We start from the raw sequence: 21,228 nt of genomic DNA, 5'->3' as shown, positions 1-21,228 counted from the left end.
CCTGCCATTTCCCAGCTTTGTTTTAATGCCGGGTCCCCAGAGACCATCTGGCCTAGGTTGGCCACATGGACATCAAGCCCCCCTCTCTCTTGCCCCTTGGAATGATGGTGTGCTCTCCTCTGTCTGGGCACACACATCCAGCCCATCGTGCTAGTCCAGCCTGGACAGCTGAGAGGCCCTGTGAATCCACCCCTGCTCATCAGCCCCTTCCCTCCGACCTCAAACTCAGGTCCATGACACTGGTCCCAGGAAGGATGTGGCAGGGCCCTTTCTTCACATCCGTCCTCCTGATAGAAAGGCATACCGAGCCCTGAGCTTAGGACAGTCCGTTTTAGAAGACCTTTGCCGAGCAAATCAACTGTGTAGTGAGACGTTGGAGTGGGTGTTTTCCCTCAGCCGTCTCTGCCAGCTCTGTCCGCAGTGGCCGAAGTCCAGACTAGCCCAGCTGTGAACGCTTGCTCCTTCAGACCCAGCTAACTGGAAGTGGAGGCGTCCGGAACGTGGTGGCCGACTGATAAATGCCTTTTCCCCAATCCAGCTCTTGTTTCCTGCTCCCTATCCCCTCAGTCCACCTTCAGATGCACACCTTTCTGTGTTAGCTACTTAAAATCATTAAGGGAACTTAATTAGGTTTGTCGATCCCCCAGGCTGGCAGGTTGGCAAATAAGGAATTATAGTCACTGTCCATTAACAGTCTGTTGCCTGAATGAGACTGCGTTTTCTGAGTGGCGCATGAGCAGCCTCAGCATTTCACAGGCAGAGATCTGCCGGGGAGCCGAGACGCTGCCCCCTGGAAACCTGGCCCACTGCCGGATCACCACCAGCCTCCCAGAGTCCCACTGGGGCCCATTTTCAAAAGGCCTCTTAGTCAAGCTGAGCAACACAGAGGCAGGAGGGAGGCATTTCTAATGCAAAGCCAGGCTCCCACCAAGATTTCCAGCCAAGTCGGTTTTAGCAACTAGCTCCAAATCCCACTGGCTAGCAGTAAGAGGAAGAGCAACAGCTCTCGGATTCCAAAGCATCTTTTCGGAGGAACGGAGAGGGCTGGGCGAGTGTGGATACTGGGGAGCAGAAGCAAGCCTGGCACGGCTGTGAGTGGCTGAGAGAAGCGCCTGGCCTGCCATGTTCTTAGAGGGCGCAGGTCTCAGGGGAGCAAGCTGGGGGGACAAGAAAGGCTGCCTCTCCCCTCTCTCCTCGATCTCGCTGCCCTTGGAGGAGGAGATGCAATGCGCTCTGCCGGCTCTGGGACTCAGAGACCTTTCCCCACTGAAGGGGACGTTTTTGGGGTGGAGGGAAGGAGTGTTCTGGCAGCAAGGGCTTGGGGCCCCTTTGTTCCCTCATCCCCAGAGCAGCTCCCAAGCATGTGCTGAGCTCACCGTGTGAGGCCATGGCTTCCGCAGGCACGTGACCCCAGAAAATGACTTGGCACCTGAACTTTTGGGGAGGGTCAACCGAAAATGGTGGCTGGTCCAGAGGGTCTCTGAGAACCTTGAGGAAGCCTTGCTCGTCTCTAGCAGAGGGAGGGGAAGGGGGGCAGAGCCAAAGACAACCTCTTCTTTTCCTAAAACCAAACTCCCTGCCATCGAGTTGATGCCAATGCATAGTGACCCTGTAGGACAGGGAAGAACCGCTCCGGTGGGCTTCTGAGACTGTCAGTCATCCCAGGAAATAGAAAGCCTCCCTTTTCTCCCACTGAGAAGCTGATGGTTTTGACCTGCTGACCTTGTGGTTAGCAGCCCAGCGCAAGGAACCCACGATGTCACCAGGGTGAAAGCGCAAGCAGGTACCCTGCAGAGCAGAGAAGCCTGCCTCTGGGCGACCCTGATGCTCACCTGATCTCCTCAAGAGGAGATCCTGCACCACCTCCTTCCAGCTCCAGGCCCCGTCTTACCCGCCATCACAGACTGCCCCTGCCTCACACTCAACTTGACCCATCTTTAGCCCACCGTCTTGGCCCTGCAGCCTCTGGAGCCTGGAGCACTTGGGGAAGGAGCGGAAGCGAGGTCCCTGGGTGGACAGAGGCAGCATCACGTGTTTGCATGTCAACATCTGAGCCAGTCTTCCCTGATTGTGTGAGCGTCCCTGACTCAAAAGCTGTGCAAGTCTCCGTGTCAATCAAGCTCCTCTAAACAGCAGCCGCCACGGCCGTCGCCTTGCGGAGCACGTCAGAAAGCCTTCTATTTAGAAACCATTCCAGCCCCAGCTGGCATCCTCCCGTCCACGCTAAGAGGCCCAGGATCTGCGCAGAGAATGTTGTGACTCTGATCGTGCAGTCATGAAGAATGAAGGCAGAGGAACGGGAGAAGAACTTCCTCAGAAGAGACGTGTGTTCGCGTGGATGTGGCCCCTCTCTCCCAAAGCTCCACAAACACAAACACACCCATGTGGGGTGTTTGCCCAGGGACCCCGGGCCCTCCTGCAAGATATCCGTGCCATGTGCCTTAAGAGCTCTGAGACCAGCAGCTGGCCTGGCCTTGACCTGCAGATGGCAGATGAGGAGGGAATGGCCTGGGCAGGGGGCAGGCAGGGTGGGCTCTGGGGCACCGATCCCCGCTGTGCAGGCCTGCTTGACATCATCTCAGGGTGGCGCCATCCTTTCCATTCGCCTTCTTCAACAGCTCTGGATGTCTGCCCTCTTGGTAACTGAGCAGCATCTCCCTAACCCTTATACGTACTCTAGGAAATCGGAGACAGCCGCATTAGGGGAAGGAAAATGAGGCTTCCGACCCCCGTCAAGAGTTACCGTCTCAGAAACCCACAAGGGCAGAGCTCCCCTGTCCTCGACAGTCCCTGTGAGTCAGAGTCCACTGGATGGCAGCATGTTTGGTTTGGTTTCCTAGAGATGGTAGCCCCAGGCCTGGGCTGGGTCTGGGGCTACACGGGCTCTGTTTGGGAGCTTATCTGTGAACCTGGCCCCTGTGGAAATCAAGGAGACCATGGCCAGGCCTTTTTCCAGACTCAGAGAACAGCAACCTGATGAAGGCATGGGAAACCCCCCCCCCACACACACACACACACAGTTGCCTCATTCAGCTGCCCCCTGTCTGGTTCCTCCACCTCCAGTCCCATTTCCTCCATACTAGTCCTCAGTTCACATCGCTCACCCTAGAGCCTGCCTCAGATTTTGTTACTGGCCTGTCAGAAACCTTCAGTGGCTGCCATGTTCAATGAGATGACTCTTCAGCCTGGCTTTTAACTACTCCCACCATCTTTAGCTCCTCCCATGACCCACCCTAGAGCCTACCAGGCCCACCCCCTGCTCTGAGATGGCCCTCCCATCCCCCACCCACCCCCGCTTCACCGCTCCTCACTCCCAAGTCCACATCTCTAATCCATCTCTTTCCCTCCAACTCAGCTGGAATATTTTCAACTCTGGGAAGTCCTCATGGGCCACTCCGGCCTGCTCTAGCTTGCTCCTTCCTCTAAGCCAGCGGTTCACAGGGGTCGCCCGATTCATTCATCTCAGTAGCAAAATGACAGTGATGAAGTACCAATGAATGTAATGTTATGTTTGGGGGAGGGCACCACCACATGAGGATCTTTATGAAAGGGTGGCGGCGTGAGGAAGGTTGAGGACCACTGCACGTTGTGTGTCCTGCTCAGGTGGTTTTCAATTCCAACCTGACTCGACGCTGGTTGATGCTTTATGAGCCACTCTGGGCTGGTTGCAATTGTCCTCCAGGGTAATATCTAACGTCTTTTAATATCTGACAAGCAGCCAGCCAGGGTAGCCACACCGACTGCCCGGAGCAGATCCTAGACAGGATGTAGGAGGCGTAAGATCCCTGTGTGCCTGGGGTATTCCTGTGGTTGCTGGATAGCTGGGAAGTCCAGTGGGCAACAGGGAGCAGCCAGGCTGCCTGTAGCCACAACGGAAGGCAGCAAAGGAGACAAAATCATTTCCGTATGTTAATAACAACTTCAGCCCCATGAGTCAGCGCCAGTTGAATATCAAGCCTACCCTCATGTCACTAGAGTCTGCTTTGGCCCCAGGCTCCAAACTCCACGCTTGGTTGAAGGGCCTGGTGGTGGCCATGAATCAGCATAACACTCCAAAAAGTAAGTGGGCTCCCTCCCAGTGCAGAAGTCAAAGGAGATGTTCACCGTGCTCATCCTGCTCTGAGATCAGGTAAGGATGCTAGCAGGCACTGTGATGAGCAATGTCATCAGCACTCGGTTCCTGGACATGAACTCCCAGGCTGCTCCTCATCTGCTCTCCTCTCGACACATACAGGTTCTGGCTGCAGATTGTCGCGTGGTGGGGGAAAGGCACCAGAGCCACCGTGGCGTTTGACAATATCTCCATCAGCCTTGACTGCTACCTCACCAGTGAGTTCACCCCGTCCCTTTTGCCCCCGGCAGTTTTGTCCCCCAACCCAGACTCCTTGTGACCTCACCATCCCTCCATACCCTAAGCCACACCCACCATTCCTAGTGCTAACTCCTCTCTCTCCCTAAACCTGAGCCCCACCTAACTGAGACCACGGGGTCTCCTTCTCTATTCCAGTCAGCGGGGAAGACAAGAATGCAGCCCCCAAATCAAGAAATCTGTTTGAGAGAAACCCAAACAAGGAGCTGACCCCCTGGAGAAATCCACCAAGAGAGACCCCCATCTTCGACCCAACAGGTAAGGCTCCAACTCACAAGTTGGAGCTAAGTCATTTCCTAACACCGAAGAGAAAGGGGTATTCTGAAATTCAGGTGGGGAGCGGTGTTTAAAGGCTATAAGAGTAATTTTTAGAAGGGCTATTACCTACCCTTTGACTAAGGGGCTCCATGAGCAACTGTTTGGGTTCCTCTAGGCAAAGGAAGCTTCTGAAAGCCGCACTAAGAAGCCAGGCTCTTCCATGCCAGGGGAATATGCAGGCTCCAACATAAAGGGGCGAAGCAAGCTGGTATGCTTTCCTCAGCTGTTTCTCAAAACCCATTCCCCTGTCACTGAATAAAAACAAGCCTTCCTGGCCAACTTCCTTCCTGCAAAAACAGCTGATTTCAAGGCCCAGGTTTTCTATTGCACAGAGGCTGGTAAAGCCCCCAGTGCTTCCACTTCAGCATCTGACCCCCAGAGCTTGACTACTCCCCACAGTTACTCAACTCAGCCTCTCTCAGACTGAAAGACTCCTAGGGACTTCTTGTTTTCCACACAGGCTGCCTCAGCCTCTGGCCCTAAACCAGAGGAATGAGTACTCAGCCCCTCCATAGCAGGAGGAAGTCTCCCCACTTGGTATGCTGTCTTCATGGTTCTCAGATGGGGAGCCGTGAGCCTAGCCCCAAAGAAGCAGCTTTAGGTGGCCAGGCCCCACACAGGCAAAGCAGGGTGTGTCCGTGGAATATCCATCCCCAGACATGAGTACCAACAGAGGACCCAGAATGCAGTCCACGGTATAGCCACCCCAAACTTGCTGCCATCAAGTCGAATCGGACTCCCAGCGACCCCAGGGGACTGAGTAGCAGTGCGTCTGTGGGTTTCGAGACTGGAAACCATCTGTACAGAGGCCGAAAGCCTCCTCCTGCTCCCAAGTCCACCCACGAACCAGCAAGGGACTCCAGAGCTACCTTCACTTACTGTTATTTCATCGGAACACCCTTGAGCAGCGGTGAATTAGGAAAATAACAGCCAGTGAAGGATACGTCTCTAAGTCCTCCTCAGCGATGTGAAATCCCCGTTTAGTGCCTGCACCTGTGTGTATGTATATTCTGACCAAGTTGAAGCGATGGAGTCTATCTGGTTTCAACAGAAGAACGAGTCCTGAACTGACAGCACAGCCCCAGGGAGACATGCTCTGCCAGGTGGAGGTCCACGAGGAGTTTCCATCAGCAAGGGAGGCAGGGGCAGAGAACCCAAACCAAACCAACAAAGCACCTTCCACAGATGCTGACATGCATGAGTCAATGGACAGAGCTCACCCAAACATGTAAACTTCCGTATTCAGAAAGGATTGACTGAAGGTCTGACCGCGAGCTTCCGAACAAGCGGGCATGGCCACTGAGGTCAAAGGAGACTGAAATGTCACACAGGAGGAGAGGGAGCTGGTGGAAAGTGCCTGAACCTCTTCTGCTCTTTTTAAAGAGGTACTTTCCCCCACGGCAATTTAATGTTTATTGCTGTCACTGAGAGTCTGCGCAGCAGAATAGACACCAGCTCCACACCTGCCTGCATGCGGAGTTGCGTGACATTTTTGGTCCCCTCTGTCACTGCTCCTCCCCCATTAACCCTGCCCCTAAGTGTCCTCTCTGATCATTGGGGCCTACTGCCCGCTCCATTCCACAAAGGGAATGCCTGACAGCCACCATGCGTGAGGCCAACATTCTTGAGTAAATTAAGCTATTCTTGGGCTGAAAGACTTCTGGGTATATGTTTGATTTTTGAGACTTTTTTTAGATTAATTTTGAGTTCAAGGTTTAAAGATTATCTCAGGGCAATATTTTTGTGTGTGTGTTGGGTGAGGGGGTGTCATCCAGCCAAATGAGCCTTTGTAACTCCTAGAAGTCATAAGAGTAAGATATAAATAAGATATAAATGCCACAAGGACAGAGTCCCACCTCCTCAAAACAATACACGTTTCATCGCTTCATCCCTATATGAATTGGCTCTCAGAGGCTCAGTGACTACACCATCTAAATAGCTGCTTTGCTTTGTCTTTGTTGAAATCCTTTACCTTTTTGCCCCTAAGAGCTGCCCAGAAAGGAACCTTCCCTCCTTCCCTGAGTCCAGCTGGAAGGCTGGGAGCTGCCCAGCCCAAGGGAAGGGTGAGCTGCTCTCTCACCCACCCCCAACCTTGTTTTCTTCCCTCCCCTTTAACTAAAACTATAAACCACCTTCTCCTCTTCCTCTTAGGGGAACCCACCCTATGAAACTTCGAGTTCCATTTCCCTGCTTCGCCCCACAGTTTACAAAAACCATAAAGACCAGGGAGGCAGCCATGTAACTAACTCACTCAACCCTCCTCCCCAGCCTCTACCCCAATGATCCACCTCCATTTACTTCCTGGCCCTTAGTCAACCTGCTACTTTCCTGTAAGAAATCCAAGGGAAAGACCAGACTTCCCCTCTTTGAGTGAGCATGACTAGCAAACATTCCTGCAAACCTCCCCACACCCCCATCCCTACCCCGCCCTGCCGCCTCCTGCCCCAGGGCTCAGCACCAACACTGACCACATGTCAGGGATTCCAGGAACACTGAGTGAGAGATTGGTGGATGGCTTGGTGCTTGAGCTCACTTCTCACATGTCAGCAGCTGCAGGCCTCTCTGCAGCCAGCAGTTAGGAACCAGCCATGCCCGGTTTATTGCCACATAACTCCCACTGTCCCTAAAAGGCTAATCGATAAGGGCCTGCCCAGTAGCCACTCAGACTAATGAAATCATGCAGCGGCTCAAACGCAGTGATAACTGTACCTCCTCCCCTTCCACCCCCCATCGCCACCACCCCCAAAGGCCATTAGAAGCCAATGGCTGCCTGGGAAGCTGGAGATGACAAAGGCTGAGACTCATGCCTCATTGACTGAGTAACTGTATCCCCCAGCCCCTGTCTCCAAAGCAGGAAGGGTTTATGCAAATATAGCTAGAGATTCAGCCCAGTGGCTCTCGGCTCTGTCTCCAGACAGCCTCCTGAGTGACCACAACTCAAGAGGAAGAAGAAAATGAGCCAGACTCCTCCCCAGCAGCCTTGGAAGGTGCTCAGCTTTTTCAGGGGTCGCCCTGCCTCATCAGGGAGTAGCTGAGGTGCAGTGGGAGAAGCTGGGGCACAAGGAAGCAGGAAGCATCCCTCCTCTGTCTTGACTCGGGTCTGCCAGGCCCTGGTTGGGGGCTGGAGCTGGAAGGAAGGGCAAGGGCCTCTGTTCATCAGGAAGATACACACGGGGAAGCAGACAACAGCCTCCGATGGAGCTTGACCGCGGTGCAGCCTCCCAAGCCCATCCTCAGGGCGGGAGTGCAACCCGCACACAGTCTTGTGCCTCTTCTGAGGCCGGCTCTGCACTGGGCCAAGATCAAGAGCAGAACAAGAACGGGGTTAGGAGCTCCAAGAATCACAACATGAAACTGAAGAACACTCATGGGCAATTAAGACCGAGCAGAGTGCCCGCCATGAGCGAAGGCCCGTGCAGAGGAGGGTTCGTGCAGGAGGTTTGGTCCATCAGGCCTCAGGAAGGTGGTGGCGGCTAGTCACCCCCCACTCAGTAATAATCGCCCAGCAAGCATGTGCCAGGCGTGGTGCTTCTGGTGCATGGGGGGAAGATAGGTTGTGCACAGACAGGTCAAGTTTAGTCCAGCTCAGAGTGTGGGCCTCGGAGGGGTCCTCCGGGGAAGGAAGGTGCATGCCTAGCTGGGCTGGAGGGTTTCAGTCCATTTAGCCACCATGCTGTGTCTGGAGAGAGGCTGTTATTACCATCCAGTGGCTGTTGAGTGTCCTCCAGGCAATTTTAGCTCTGGATGTCCATGTGACCCATTGAGTTGCTAATCACAAGGCCATCAGTGAAACACCAGCAACCCCTCTGCAGGAGAAAGTCGAGGCTTCCTACTGCTGAGAACAGTTACTGTCTCAAGAACCCACAAGAGCAGCTCTCCCCTGTCCTATAAGGTAGCTGTGGGTTGGCATCGACCGGCTGTCAATGACTTTGGTTTGACTTAAACTCGAGAGCAAAGCTACTGGGTAGGTTTGAACTACTGGCCTTTGGGTTCGCAGGCAAGCGGTTAACTATCACATCACCAAGGCTCCTGCTTCCAAACAAAAGTCAGACCCACTGCCGTAGAGTCAATGCCAACTCAGGGCAACCCTATGGGATAGGGTAGAACTATCCCTGTGGAGTTTCCAAGACTGTCGCTCTTTAAGGGAGCAGAAAGCTCCACCTGGAGAAGGGATGAGAACATGATCCAGAGGAATTTAAGCATCATGTAACTGGAAGGGAGTGGGGCAAGGATGTGAACGTGGCCTAGTGGGTTTCTTAACCCACCCATTAAGCTGCTTCTCAGTAGGAAGTCTCGTGGTAGAATCCTCTCTTTCCAGCCTGGAGACCCCAGGGTGATTTCCAGCTGTTTAACAGCCACACCCATCTTCCAGTGAAGGCCCACCTGTTTCTATGAAGCCCAGAGGTGCTCCCAGGCTGAGACTAGGAAGAAAGGCCTGGTAATCTACTCCCAAAAGTCAGGCAAAGCAAACCCCTAGGGATCACAACAGCCCGAGCCCAGTGTGTATGGCGTTGGCATGACGCCAGAGCCCACTGGGTGACACTGAAAACGTCAGCAATGCATTACTTCAGTGCCTCAAAGACCCCAATTAGAGATAAACCTTCAACATTGGGCCACGGGGGAGAGGCAGTTCTGAACAAGAGTCCCTCATGGAAACAGTAAACAAATCCACCCCCGGCCTTCTGACAAAGTACAGAGGAGACAAGATAATCAGATTTCCTTCCCAAAGTTCAGCGCTGTCAGTTACTGCTGGGCTGGAACAGGGTGGCTGGTGGCATTTCAACTCTCCTCCAGGCAGGCGGCACAGCTCCTGTGGGAAGTACAAAAGCCAAAGAAAGTTTTCGAAAGCAATTACTCACAAAGCCTCCAAATTCCCTAAGCACGGAGCACCCAGCCCCTTCTGTCCTCTGAGAACCATTCAGCCTGGAACCCCTGGGGTCTGGGGGTGCTCTTACCCCTTGCCCTGGAGCAGAACCCAGCCACTGCAGCATGCCATACCTGGCCAACAGCTTCCTGCAACCTCTGAGTCACTTTAGCTAATCAGATGAAGACGCTGAAAGAGAAAACGAGGCAAATATTAACTCCAGGGAAATTACATTTGTCGGCTTTGCACCTACAATTACACTAACCAAATGGCTGGGGTAATACATCACTGGCTGCAGCGTGGGTCTCTCACTGGTGGTGATGATGAGTAGAGCCCAGGAGGTGTGAAGATCTCCGCTCTCTACAGCTTGAGGTGAGACCAGGCAGGCCAGCAGCCGGGTCTCAGCCTCCTTGCCCTTTTCTGCTCCTGTGTGGTCAGAGGCTGAGGGCCGCCTGATTCAGCGTAGCCCCGTGTGTGTCCAGGGGCTGAGTTTTTGGGAGTCGATCACCAGGCCTGTCTTCTGTGGGTGTCCTGGTGGAACAGCTGACCCTGCTGGCACCATGCCCCACTCGGGCACTAGGATTATTACAGCCCTGGCGCCAAAAAGTATAGCTCTCCGACGGAGTGTTTGCGGACACGCTGGCTTATCTGTTTCCGCGTCCATAGCTGTCCCTCACCTAGAGGGCAGAAAGGGGCAACTGAGAACATGGAGACTTTTGGAAGGAGCAGCGTATCACGAGTTAGCACCGCTTCCAGCCCTGGGGCCCCACTCTTGAGCTGTGATTCCACACTGGCCCACCTCTACTCAGCTGCCCATTCCGTCACTGGATCACTGGGGGGTCCAGGGACAGAGTGGCCGAGCCAGCACATGTGAGCAAGGTGGCAAACTCTACACCTCTCTCCACTGCTGGCCCCAGGATTCTAAGGGCCAGGGCCGAGGGGAGATGGTACCAGGGAGCGATAACTTCATTGCGTCCCTCTCTCCAATTAACCTGTGGCACTGCTAATGTGCCCAGAAGTTAGGGTGACAGACTGCCCATGCCTATGATTCGAGGACAGATGCCAATTCCAATGAGAAAGTTTTATGTGTTTCATATAAATTGATTGGGTCTATTTCTGCTAAATGCATTATCCATTCACCACAGAACAACTATTAGAGTTAATAGAATTTGTAGCCACAGCCATTGTGTTCCAAGCACACCCTTCTGCGGATGACGGCATGGTCGGAGGCAGGCTTCTCAGGGCCTGGTCACCCTCGCTCAGAACCTGTGTCCTCAGCTGGGGGGTCTTTGTGCTCAGGCCCCAGAGGCCCCAGGCAAGCCTCTCCACAGCATAAGCCCAGTGGTGAAGGCTTCTTCCCCCTGGACTCGCCCGGTTTCTACACGTATCAGGGTGTCATTGTAATCTAAATGAATTCCAAAAGATCCTGCCATCTCGCATGCACCCGCATTGCTGAGGACCCTAAGCCGGGTTGTGGGTTAAGCGGGAGCCAGGATCACTTCTGTACTGCAGCTCAGCATTATATTCGAGTTTTGGAGACTGAAGATGGGCATATTCTAAAGAATTATTCTTCTTGAAACAGACATCTATGGACACAGGGGGGTCCGTGAGCAGGGATCAATTCCAGGACAAAGGGCTTGCAGTTTGGCTATGGAGCCAGGGACAGAATGAAACACGCTTTTTCCTAGAGGAAAGATAAAATGCAGGGAGGGAGAGGAGAGGGGTAGACTCCTGGACCTGCCTGGGGACGGAGGTCAAAATCTGGCTTTTTAACAACCCTTTAGGAAAGTCTGGGTCACTATAGAGTATCAGAAACACAGGCTGCAGCTCTGGAGCTCTGGTGGCATAGTGGTTACATGTTGGGCTGCTAACCATAAGGTAAGCAGTTCAAAACCACCACTTGCTTCGCAGGAGAAAGATGAGGCATTCTTCTCCCATTAAGGTTACAGTCTTGGAAACTCACAGGGACAGTTCTATCCTGTCCTATAGGTCCCTGTGAGTCAGAATTGACTTGGTGGCAGTGAGTGACTTGCAGATCTATTTTCACTGCAGCCCAAGCCCCTCTTTACAGAGCTTCAGCTCCCGTGGAGTCCGGGAAAGGTGGAAGAAGCTTGTTCAGAGTCACGTGGCAAATGAAGGCCATGTCCCTTCCAGCGCGGGACAACTAAGGAAGGCCTTTGTCCCCGGCCATGAAAGCACTCTTGTGTGGAGCCTTGCCATGGGCCAAGAAAGGGAGCATCGCCTGGTTTGCTGACATTACGGTCTCATCCCCTGTTCAGAGAGGAGCGGGTGGAGGCCCTCCACAGAGGTCACCCACGCACCTGGCTCTACGTTATTCTGCGTGGTCACAGGGGATGGCAGGTGCCTCTCTAAGGTAACGTTCTCAGAGGCAGGAGGCATTTTTGAGGAAGCAGGAAGAACTGGGGCAAACAAACTACCAGGGGCCCCATTGTGGAGCAGGCTTCCCCTGCAGATATCGCTCTTCTCTGCAAAGACCTCCCCCTGAATGCAGACTTGGCTTCAACAGAGAACACTGGTCGGCATCTTCTCCCACCTTCAAGCCGGCCTTCAAAAGGGGTTCACAGACCTGCTAAAAATGTGGGTTCCCACCCTGAGAGATCCACTGACTACGTCAGAATCTGCGTTTTAACCGGAAACCTCAGAGCTATACGAATCACCTGGGTGAAAAGTAGACTCTCGTTCAGCGGACCTGGCCTGGAAACCTGAATCCTCCCTCGGAAAGGGGTCAACCCGAAAGGAGAGGCTTAGAAGCAAGAAGCAGTCATCGCCAGGAGTAATTGGTGCTGTCCTGAGCACCCAGGCCTGCAGGACGCCCCGCCAGCACGCATTCAACCCCGGGGAGGGGCTGGTCATCAAGTGGCAGGCGTGGTGTCATGGACCCTTTCCCTGCCGCGCTGCCACTCTGCCCCCCTCCCCCACGGTGTACCATTTCAGGGTCACCTTTTATCTGCAAGGGGCCTCCCATGACCACCCTCGGTCAGTGCCTCTCTGATGCCTCCAGACCCCTGAAGACCAGGGTCTTGTCAGGAAACGGCGGAGCCTCACTTTTACCAGTGTACACACAGTACTTGCTGCTGTCGCGGCTCATGCTGACTCAGAAGCAGCCCTCCGGGACAGGGTAGACCAGCTCCCGTGAGCCAAGAGGCTGTACCTGTGTACAGGAGTTGAAAGCCTGGTCCTTCTCCCTGTGTTCAAACCCTAGCTATGCCACCTTCCTAGGCTACCCTCTAAATCTCCTCCATTGTCCTCACAGCACAACAGTGGTGCCCATGTGACTAAGTGAAGCCTACTCATATCAGAGTTTCCCAAAGGGGGGAAAACAGAGGGAAATATATACATATATATGGAGAAAAGGAGATAGATAGATAGATATGAGGAACTGGCTCACGGGATCATCGGGGCTGGCAGATCTAAAATCCACAAGTTGTGCAGACAGCTAGAAACAACAAAGACCGGTTTCCATGGTGTGGTCCAGGCAGGTTCCCTTCCTCCTTTGGTCACCTTCAGATTTCACTCTTAAGGCCTTCAAACTCCTGGATCGGGCCCACCCACATGATCAAGGGCAAAAGTCAACTGATGATAGGGGTTAATCCTTCCCACAGAGCACCTTCACAACATCTAGACCAGGTTTGTCTAAACAACCGGGCACATGACAAGTTGGACACATGACATTAACCTAAGAGGTGGATGTAATGATCCCATGAGCCCCCACGTAGTGGAGAGAGGAGCCTGACACACTGTGAGCCGCCGTGATCTTCCTCGTGGTAGAAACTGGGGAAGCAGGATGGGCACGGTTATCCGGCTTATCCCACCAAACAACAACAAAACCAGGATTTGCAACAAATAAAAGCCAGCTCACTCCAAAGGCTGACCCCACTTTAACCTCATGCCTGCCGTTAGGAACCATCCCAAATGCCACCCCTCTGCTGACCAGCATGAAGAGGGCTCTTAATGCATTTAATCGGTCCATTTTCTCCCCGGGAGAGAGCTACAGCGTCTGCTTCTGTAAAGAGACAGCCTTAGAAGCCTGTGTGGCAGTTACACTGCGTTGTACGGGTCAGAATGGATTCACCGGCAGTGGGGTTGGGGTTTGTGTGCTCTGGATCAGGGGTTCCTGGTGGTGTAGTCGTGACACGTTGCACGGCCAACCACAAGTCAACGGGTCAAAACCACCAGTTGCTCCTCTGGAGAAAGATGGAGCTTTCTACTCTCCCGGAAAGAGTAACAGTCTCTTAAACCCACAGGGCAGTGGGTTTACCCTGTCCTCTAGGGCTGCTATAAGTCAGCATCGACTCGATAGCAGTGATTTTTTTCTTGTTTGTTTGTGCGTTTATCAGGATTCCCGGGTGGCACCCACCGAATGTCCTCAACTACTAACTGCAGGAGAAGCCTGTGGAGATAGGTTCTGCGTTGGAGCACAGGGGTCACCATGTGTCAGAATTAACTCAGTGGGAGAGGGTTTGGCTTGGGGGATTGGTGTACTCTGGGCCAGCTCTCTGCCTGACCCTAGCAGGTTGTGTTGGATACCTTGGGGCTGCTTTGAGAAAATGCGTCACCCAGAGGCGCGTCCATGGAAGCCCGACATGAAGCCAGGCTTGTGCTGCCTGAGAGCGTCTCAGGTTCTCACTTCAATGCCAATTTTGATCACATCTGGAATTAGGACAGGTTTCCCTCCAAAACTTTATTTTACGCAGGAGCAGGGGAAGTTTTCCACGTCTGTTGTAAATTATTCAGGACCTATGATCATTTTTCCAAAAGAAATCCACACTCCTGTAAGAAAGCAAAGGATCGATCGCTTTGTTTTACACCTCCTTGACCCTGACCTTGGCCCCCACTCAAGAAATAGCTCAGCACCACCCAGCTCTGAAAAACCACAAACAAAAAACCTCATTTCCATCAAGTCAATTCTGACTCTGAGTTTCTGAGACTAACTTTTTACAGGAGTAGAAAGTCTCATCTTTCTCCCACGAAGCAGCTAGGGGTTTCAACCTGTTGACCTTGCAGCTCACAGCCCAACCTGTAGTCCAGTAAACCACCAGGACTCCCACCCAGCTCAGAGGGACGCAAAAATGACTCATCAGCCCTCAGACTACCCATCTGTGGTGATGGGAATTCAGCAAAACTACTGACAGAAAGACTGGGCTGTGCTGCTGCTGTCTGAGCAACAGAGGACGTGCTGTCTCTCTCTCTCTCTCTCCAGACTGTCCTGAGAGCAGATTGCTTTTTCCCCGTTTGTTAGTGACAAGTAGAAGACAATGAGTCATCTGGAACACTGGGCGCAGCGTGCCTAGATTAAGAGATGGCTGTTGTTTTGTAGTTGTTGTTAGGCGAGGTCAAGTAGGTTAAGACTCATAATGGCCCTACATAGAAGGAAACAACACCCAGTCGTAGAGCATGCTCACAATCATTCCTGTTTGAGCCCATTGCCGTGGCCACTGTGTCCGTCCATCTCATTGAGGGGCTTTGTATTTGTCACAGAGGTTCTTCCATCAGCACAAGTGCATGAAGCGCTGTGGTCTGGGAAGACCGCTTCAATTATCGTTACTCTCCCCAATATGCTGGACCTTCCTGCAAAGCAGTCCTGCATCCCCAGGGAGAGCCGTTTACTTTTTCTGCCTGCAGAACCTCGGCGGCCTTGGACAGAGGCATGTCGGATTTTACTTTTCCTTCTTTCCTTTTTGCTTTAGACTCTAAAGTCGGACGGAGGAACTAGAAGGAGAAAGACCGAAATGCTAACTCTATCAAACATTTAAAAAAAATAAAACCCAACAGCAATTCTGTTCAAACTAATCCAGAGCATGGAAAAGGAGGGAATGATCCCTAATTCATTCTTTGAAGTCACCATAACCCTGACATCAAAGCCATGCAAAGACCCCACAAAAAGAAAACTACATATCAATGTCCCCAGAAATAGAGATGCAAAAATTCTCAACCAAATTCTAGCCAACGGAATTCAACAGCATATTAGAAATAATGCCTCGTGATGAGGTGGCATTTATACCAGAGATGCAAGGGTGGTCCCGCGTTAGAAAACCAATCAGCATAATTCACCCCATAAAGAAAAGAAAGAAAAATAACCACATGATCATTCAAGCTAATTCAGAAAAGCATTTGATAAAATCCATCCCCTTTCCTGTTCCAAGTCCTCATTGAATCCAGCTTACATTTCTGGCAGCTTCCTGTCTGCTGCGACCGTTGTTGGATGATCTTCAGTACAATTTTACTTCTATGTGATATCAGTGCTATTGTTTGATTGTTTCTGCATTCTGTGAGGTTACTTTTCTTTGTAATGGGCACATGCATCTCTTCCAGGCAGCGGGGCAGGGAGCTAGCTTCCACATTTCTGGCATAGACTAGTGGGTGCTTCAAGTGCTGCACCAGTTTGGTGAGCTATTTCAGTTGGTCTTCCATCCGTCCTGAGAGTCTTGTGTATCTCCAACACCTTGGCCATATGTTACCTCTGGCGATGGCCGAATGTTGAGCGGCTCTTGTTCGTAGAGTACGTTCCCTCCACTTCCTTTTGATGCTTTCTGAACCATTCTACATTCGGCCCACAGAACCCTTCAAGCTTTCCCTTCGAAGCTTCCATTTTGTCTCCAGTTCTTTTCGCTTTAGGAATGCTGAGCATGTTATTCCCTTCAGGTTGGTGAGCCCCAGGTCTTTGCCCATTTCCTTATAAAACATGATTTTGTCTTCTAGAATTGTTCTTTGAATTTTTCTGTCCTGCCCTCTCACTACATCATGTCTTCCACTTGCTTTAGCTACTTCACATTCAAGAATAAGTTTCAGAATCGCTTCCAGCGAGATTTGGGTTAGATGTAGTCCATCTGATTCCTGTGTACACCACCTGGCAAAGTTCACGTACACACGTTGTTTGTTAAGTGCTGTCGAGTCGGTTCTGACTCACAGGGACCCAGTGTAAACCAGAAGGAAACACCACTTAGTCCTGGGCCGTCCTCCCAATTGTTCTTCTGTTGTGGCCCATTGTTGCAGCCACTGCATCAATCCGTCATTGTTGCAGCCACTGTGTCAATCCGTCATTGTTGCAGCCACTGCGTCAATCCGTCATTGTTGCAGCCACTGCGTCAATCCGTCATTGTTGCAGCCACTGTGTCAATCCATCATTGTTGCAGCCACTGCGTCAATCCGTCTTGTCAAGGATCTTCCTCTTTTCCATTGTCCCGCTACATTATCAAGCATGATGTCCCTTTCCGGGGACTGGTCTCTTCTGATAACATGTCCAAAGAACACGAGACAAAATCTCAGCATCATTGTTTCTAAGGGGCATTCTGTCTGCATTTCTCCCGAGACAGAGTTGTTTGTTCTTGTGGCCATTCATGGTACTTTCAACATTCTTCTCGAGCACCACCGTTCCAAGGCATCTGTTCTTCTTCAGTCTTTCTTCTACACTATCCAACTTTGACATGCATATGAGGCAATTGAATACACTATGGCTTGGGTCAGGCACACCTTAGTCCGCAAAGGAACATCCTCGTTTGTCTGAAACCTTAAAGAGGTCTGTGCAGCAGATTTATCTAAGGCAATGCATCATTTGATCTCTTGGCGACTGTTTCGTGAGCATCGATTGTGGATCCAAGCAAGACAAAATCCTTGACAATGGCCATGTTGTGTTTTGTTTTTTGTTCATCATGATGTGACCTGTTAGTTCAGTTGTGATGATTTGGGTCTTCCTGACATTAAGTTGTAATCAATACTGAAGGCTGCAATCCTTGATCCTCATCAGCAGTGTGTTACCATTTATTTTGTTGGGAGGGGGGAAGTATTTGCAATGGATAAGTCATTGGTCTTGAAAAATTCTGTTATTCACTCTCCAGCTTTGTTTCGATGACCAAAGACACATTTTTTTCCAACTACAGATCCTTCCTCTTTGTTTCCAACCTTCACATGCCAACCACCAGTTATGATCAATGCAGAGTGACTATACGTCTGAGCAATTTCAGACTGCAGAAGTTAGTGGAGTCCTTCAAGTTCTTCATCGTTGGTGTTAGTGGTTGCTGCATAAAGTTGAATAATACTTATATTAACTGGTCTGTGTACCTCTCCGCCATGGGTAACCCAGGTGGCACTTGAAATACTGGTGGTCTAGCTGCCACCGTCACAGCAACACACAAGCCACCACAGCATGACAAACTGACCGATGAGTGGTGGTGGAAAGTTCTCACTGCCATTCCTTCAATTCCTACTCCTAGTGATGCTACAGGACAGGGGAGAACGGCCCCTGTGGGTTTCCAAGACTGTAACTCTTTACAGGAGCAGAAAGCCTCGTTTTCTCCTGCAGAACACCTGATGGTTTTAAACAGCTGACCTTGCGGTTAGGAGCCCAACACATAACCACTATACCAGCAGGGTTTAGACATATGCAAGCACTGCAAGGGACTGTTATTGGGCTTGAAGGCTAACTATGACAGTCTGACAGCATATCGAGCTCCGTTAACATACCACTTCATGGACTTCCACGTCTTGTTGGATGAGTAGTGTCTGGGTCTTAACAGCTGGTGAACAGCTATCAAAGACACAGCTATTGGTCTCTTCCCATCTGGAGCAAAGAAGAGTGAAAAAAAGGGGGGGCAAGAACCAGACAAACTACAGCGTCCTCTAGCCTAGGACCAGAAGCACTAGAAGGTGCCTGGCTATTTCCACTGATCACTCTGAAGATCTCAGTTAGAATGGGGGGTGGGGTGGGAAATGTAGAATAAATTTGGTGTAGGATAAGAAAGCAATAATCATTTATCAAGAGATCATGAGGATAGGGGTGGCAGGGGGCAGGGGGAGGAGTTGATCCCAAGGGCTCAATTAGAAAGTAAATGTTTAGAAAATGATGGTGGCAACATATGTACAAATATACTTGTTACAATTGATGTTAGGAACGATTGTCCTTGAGACATACTTTCAACCTGGAACTGAAACCAGCCCCACAGATCACCCTCCAGCCAAGTAACAGGTTGATATGTAAAGTCAACTGCAACTCCATGAGGCGAGTGCTCCTCAGAACAAGCAAATGAGACCCAGCGTTTGCCCAATCAGAGGTGAGGTGACACGGAGGGGCAGGGAAATGAAAGAGATGAACCCAGGAAGGCAGGGGAGCAAGGGCAGCATGCTGACAGTGTAGGAATGGCAACAATCAAGTTGGAAGGCATCCTGTTGTGTAAACTTTCACCATGAGCATAATAAGATATTGACAAAAAAAAGAAAGAATTGAGACCCCAGAACTTTCTCTACGAAAAGGTTGTCAGGTGATTGATGATCGGGGCTGAAAGGCCTGCTGTATTTTTTATAGTGAACGTTGACAATGACTTCATAATAAAATGAGAGAAGATTTAATTTATTGGACTTATAGTATTTTTCATTAAGTGACTGACAGATGTAATAAGGACCTATCAGGATTAATGCTAACAAGCCAGGAAATCAAGCAGAGCTGAGACTTGACTAGCAACCTGAGAATCTGAAAAAAATAAAAAACTCTCTAGACCTCGGAAAAGCTTCTCTGGGGAGGGGGTTATTTCTTGTCTCTCAGGCAGCTGTGTGGTTTCAATCCTACTAACCTGTCCATTCAAACCATCAACTAATCCGTTCCATGAACTGGCAGGCTGAGTGGAATGCCCTGCCAAGGCCGCGTTGTGTTCTACAGAGTTGGTTCGGACTCACAGAAAGCCTGCAGATCAGGGGGGATCTGCCCCATAGGGTTTTCTAGGCTGTAATCTTTATCAAAGCAAATCACCGCATCTTGCTCCCAGGAGTCAGCTGGTGACTTTTCGGTTAGCAGCCAAGCACTTACCCATTGTGCCGTCGGGGATCCTTGCTCAGTGACATCATTAAGGTTGCCATCCCCCCCACGCACACCCCTCCTCCCGCACCAGAGCTACTAAATCCGTAATGCTTAAAATCTGTTGGAATCATAGAGTAGTGTGTGGTACGTAGAGTTGTAAGTAGCTGGAGCATATTTCTCAGGCCATATGACTACGACCAGCTAAATTATTCAGTCGCCTCTTCCTACGTGGGATTATAACATTGTTTGTTACCACATTATTAGGAAGGGAGAATAATCTTTGTTTTTATTTTTCTCCTTCTTGTCCTTGAATTGCTGCTTCATTTTTTAAAAATTACTGATATGAATCCCCAAATACTACTGGCCACAATCTTGTAGTTAACAACACCAGAAAATTGGACAAAATCCGTGATTATAAAAACACCAAAAACAAGGCGGTGTGCTTGTTGTGCCTAGAGACAACGCTGCGTGATTCAAAGCATCCCTGGACGTGGGGAATGATGGCAGCTGTATTCAACGTGGTGGCCATCGATGCCCCCACTGGCAGATCCCTGTTACTGCAGGATTGTGAATATAATGGTGCTTACCTCTGTTGTTAACTCTTGTCCTCCTCCTCGTGAATATAACAGACCATGCAGGGTACAGAGCTATGGACACTTTTTAGCCACCACTGAATACCTTGAGGGAAGGAGTCCTTAGACCCAGGAGACACCAAGGTCAATTGGCACGGCATGCTCCACAAAGAATATGCTCTACACCCAACATTGTTAAACAGCAATGGGAAGTTACAGCTCTTGGTGTCTCCCCATCGGAGCAAAGAAGAAGAGTAAAGAAAATCAAAGTTGCAAGACCTTGAGACCAGAAGAACTAGATGGTTCCTAGCGACTGCTACCAACTGCTCTGAAGTGGATGGCTTTCAAAGGCCTTTGTTAGAAGGTCCAGGACAGAGTGGGAGGAAATGGTGGAACGAAACTCAAAAAAGAAATCATTTTTAAAAATTAAAAACTAGGCTAACTGTAAGATAGAAACTAGTGAGACCCTCAAGACTGTGCCCCTTGGTCACCCTTCACACCTGAACAGAACTCACCTCCAAGGCTCAATTTAGAGCCAAGCAGTAGCCAGTCTACCAGGGAAGCAGTAACATTTGGAAGGTACACACACCTTAGGGTAACCAACCATTTGAGAATTTAAAAGGACCATTTATCCAAGGACAGAAGGCAGGAAGCATTAGGAAAAAAGCAGGAATGGAAACGGAAAACACGGAAGGAGTGAGATCAGTCACGATACATGATAGAGTCTAAATAATCACATGAAACAAAATGTGTAGGAAATGTTGCATATAAACTTGATTTGCTCTGTGGATCTTTCTCCAACTCCCAATATAAAGAAAAGGCATAGTGACAGCTCTGACCAGAGTTCATGGTAAAGTTCAGCAGTAAATGAGCATAGTTTTAGCCTTGTCGGTATTCTGGCACATGTAAGTTAGGCTTACAAAAAAAAGAAAAGAAAAGAAAATGTTCTGCTGTTATCATGGACCACCGGGGTATTTTTATAAGAAATAATAAACAGATGCTGAAACATTTGCACAAAAGTCTTACAAACATTCAATGTGGTGTTACTGGGCGAGATTCACACCCCTGGTGCCCATTGAACGATGCCACTGACCTTCCTAAGGCGTTTCTAAAATTCCCAACTCACTGCCAACCAGTTGAGCCCAGCTCACAGGGACCCTACAGGACAGACTGGGACTGCCCAGTGGACCTCACTGGGCAGAAAGCCGCAGATCTTAACAGCACAAGCTCTATGGCCATGCACTAAACCAAGGCCTTCTCTCCTCTGTCTACAAGCAGCCACCGATAAAGGCTCTTG

At 50.7% G+C, this 21,228-nt stretch overlaps 1 protein-coding gene across 1 annotated transcript in view; it reads left to right on the top strand.

The window, feature by feature from the left end:
- ALK (ALK receptor tyrosine kinase) overlaps nt 1-21,228 on the top strand; it is an 897,834-nt gene that overhangs the window by 797,383 nt on the left and 79,223 nt on the right. The window contains exons 10-11 of the mRNA XM_075536070.1: nt 4,235-4,329; nt 4,508-4,627. Of these exons, the coding sequence (XP_075392185.1) occupies nt 4,235-4,329; nt 4,508-4,627 (215 nt within the window). The remainder of the gene's footprint in view (nt 1-4,234; nt 4,330-4,507; nt 4,628-21,228) is intronic.

The sequence above is a fragment of the Tenrec ecaudatus genome, chromosome 17 (genome assembly GCF_050624435.1).
Source record: "Tenrec ecaudatus isolate mTenEca1 chromosome 17, mTenEca1.hap1, whole genome shotgun sequence".
Lineage (NCBI taxonomy): Eukaryota > Metazoa > Chordata > Mammalia > Afrosoricida > Tenrecidae > Tenrec > Tenrec ecaudatus.
Note: the sequence above shows the minus strand (reverse complement) of the source record. Positions and strands in the feature narration are given on the sequence as shown.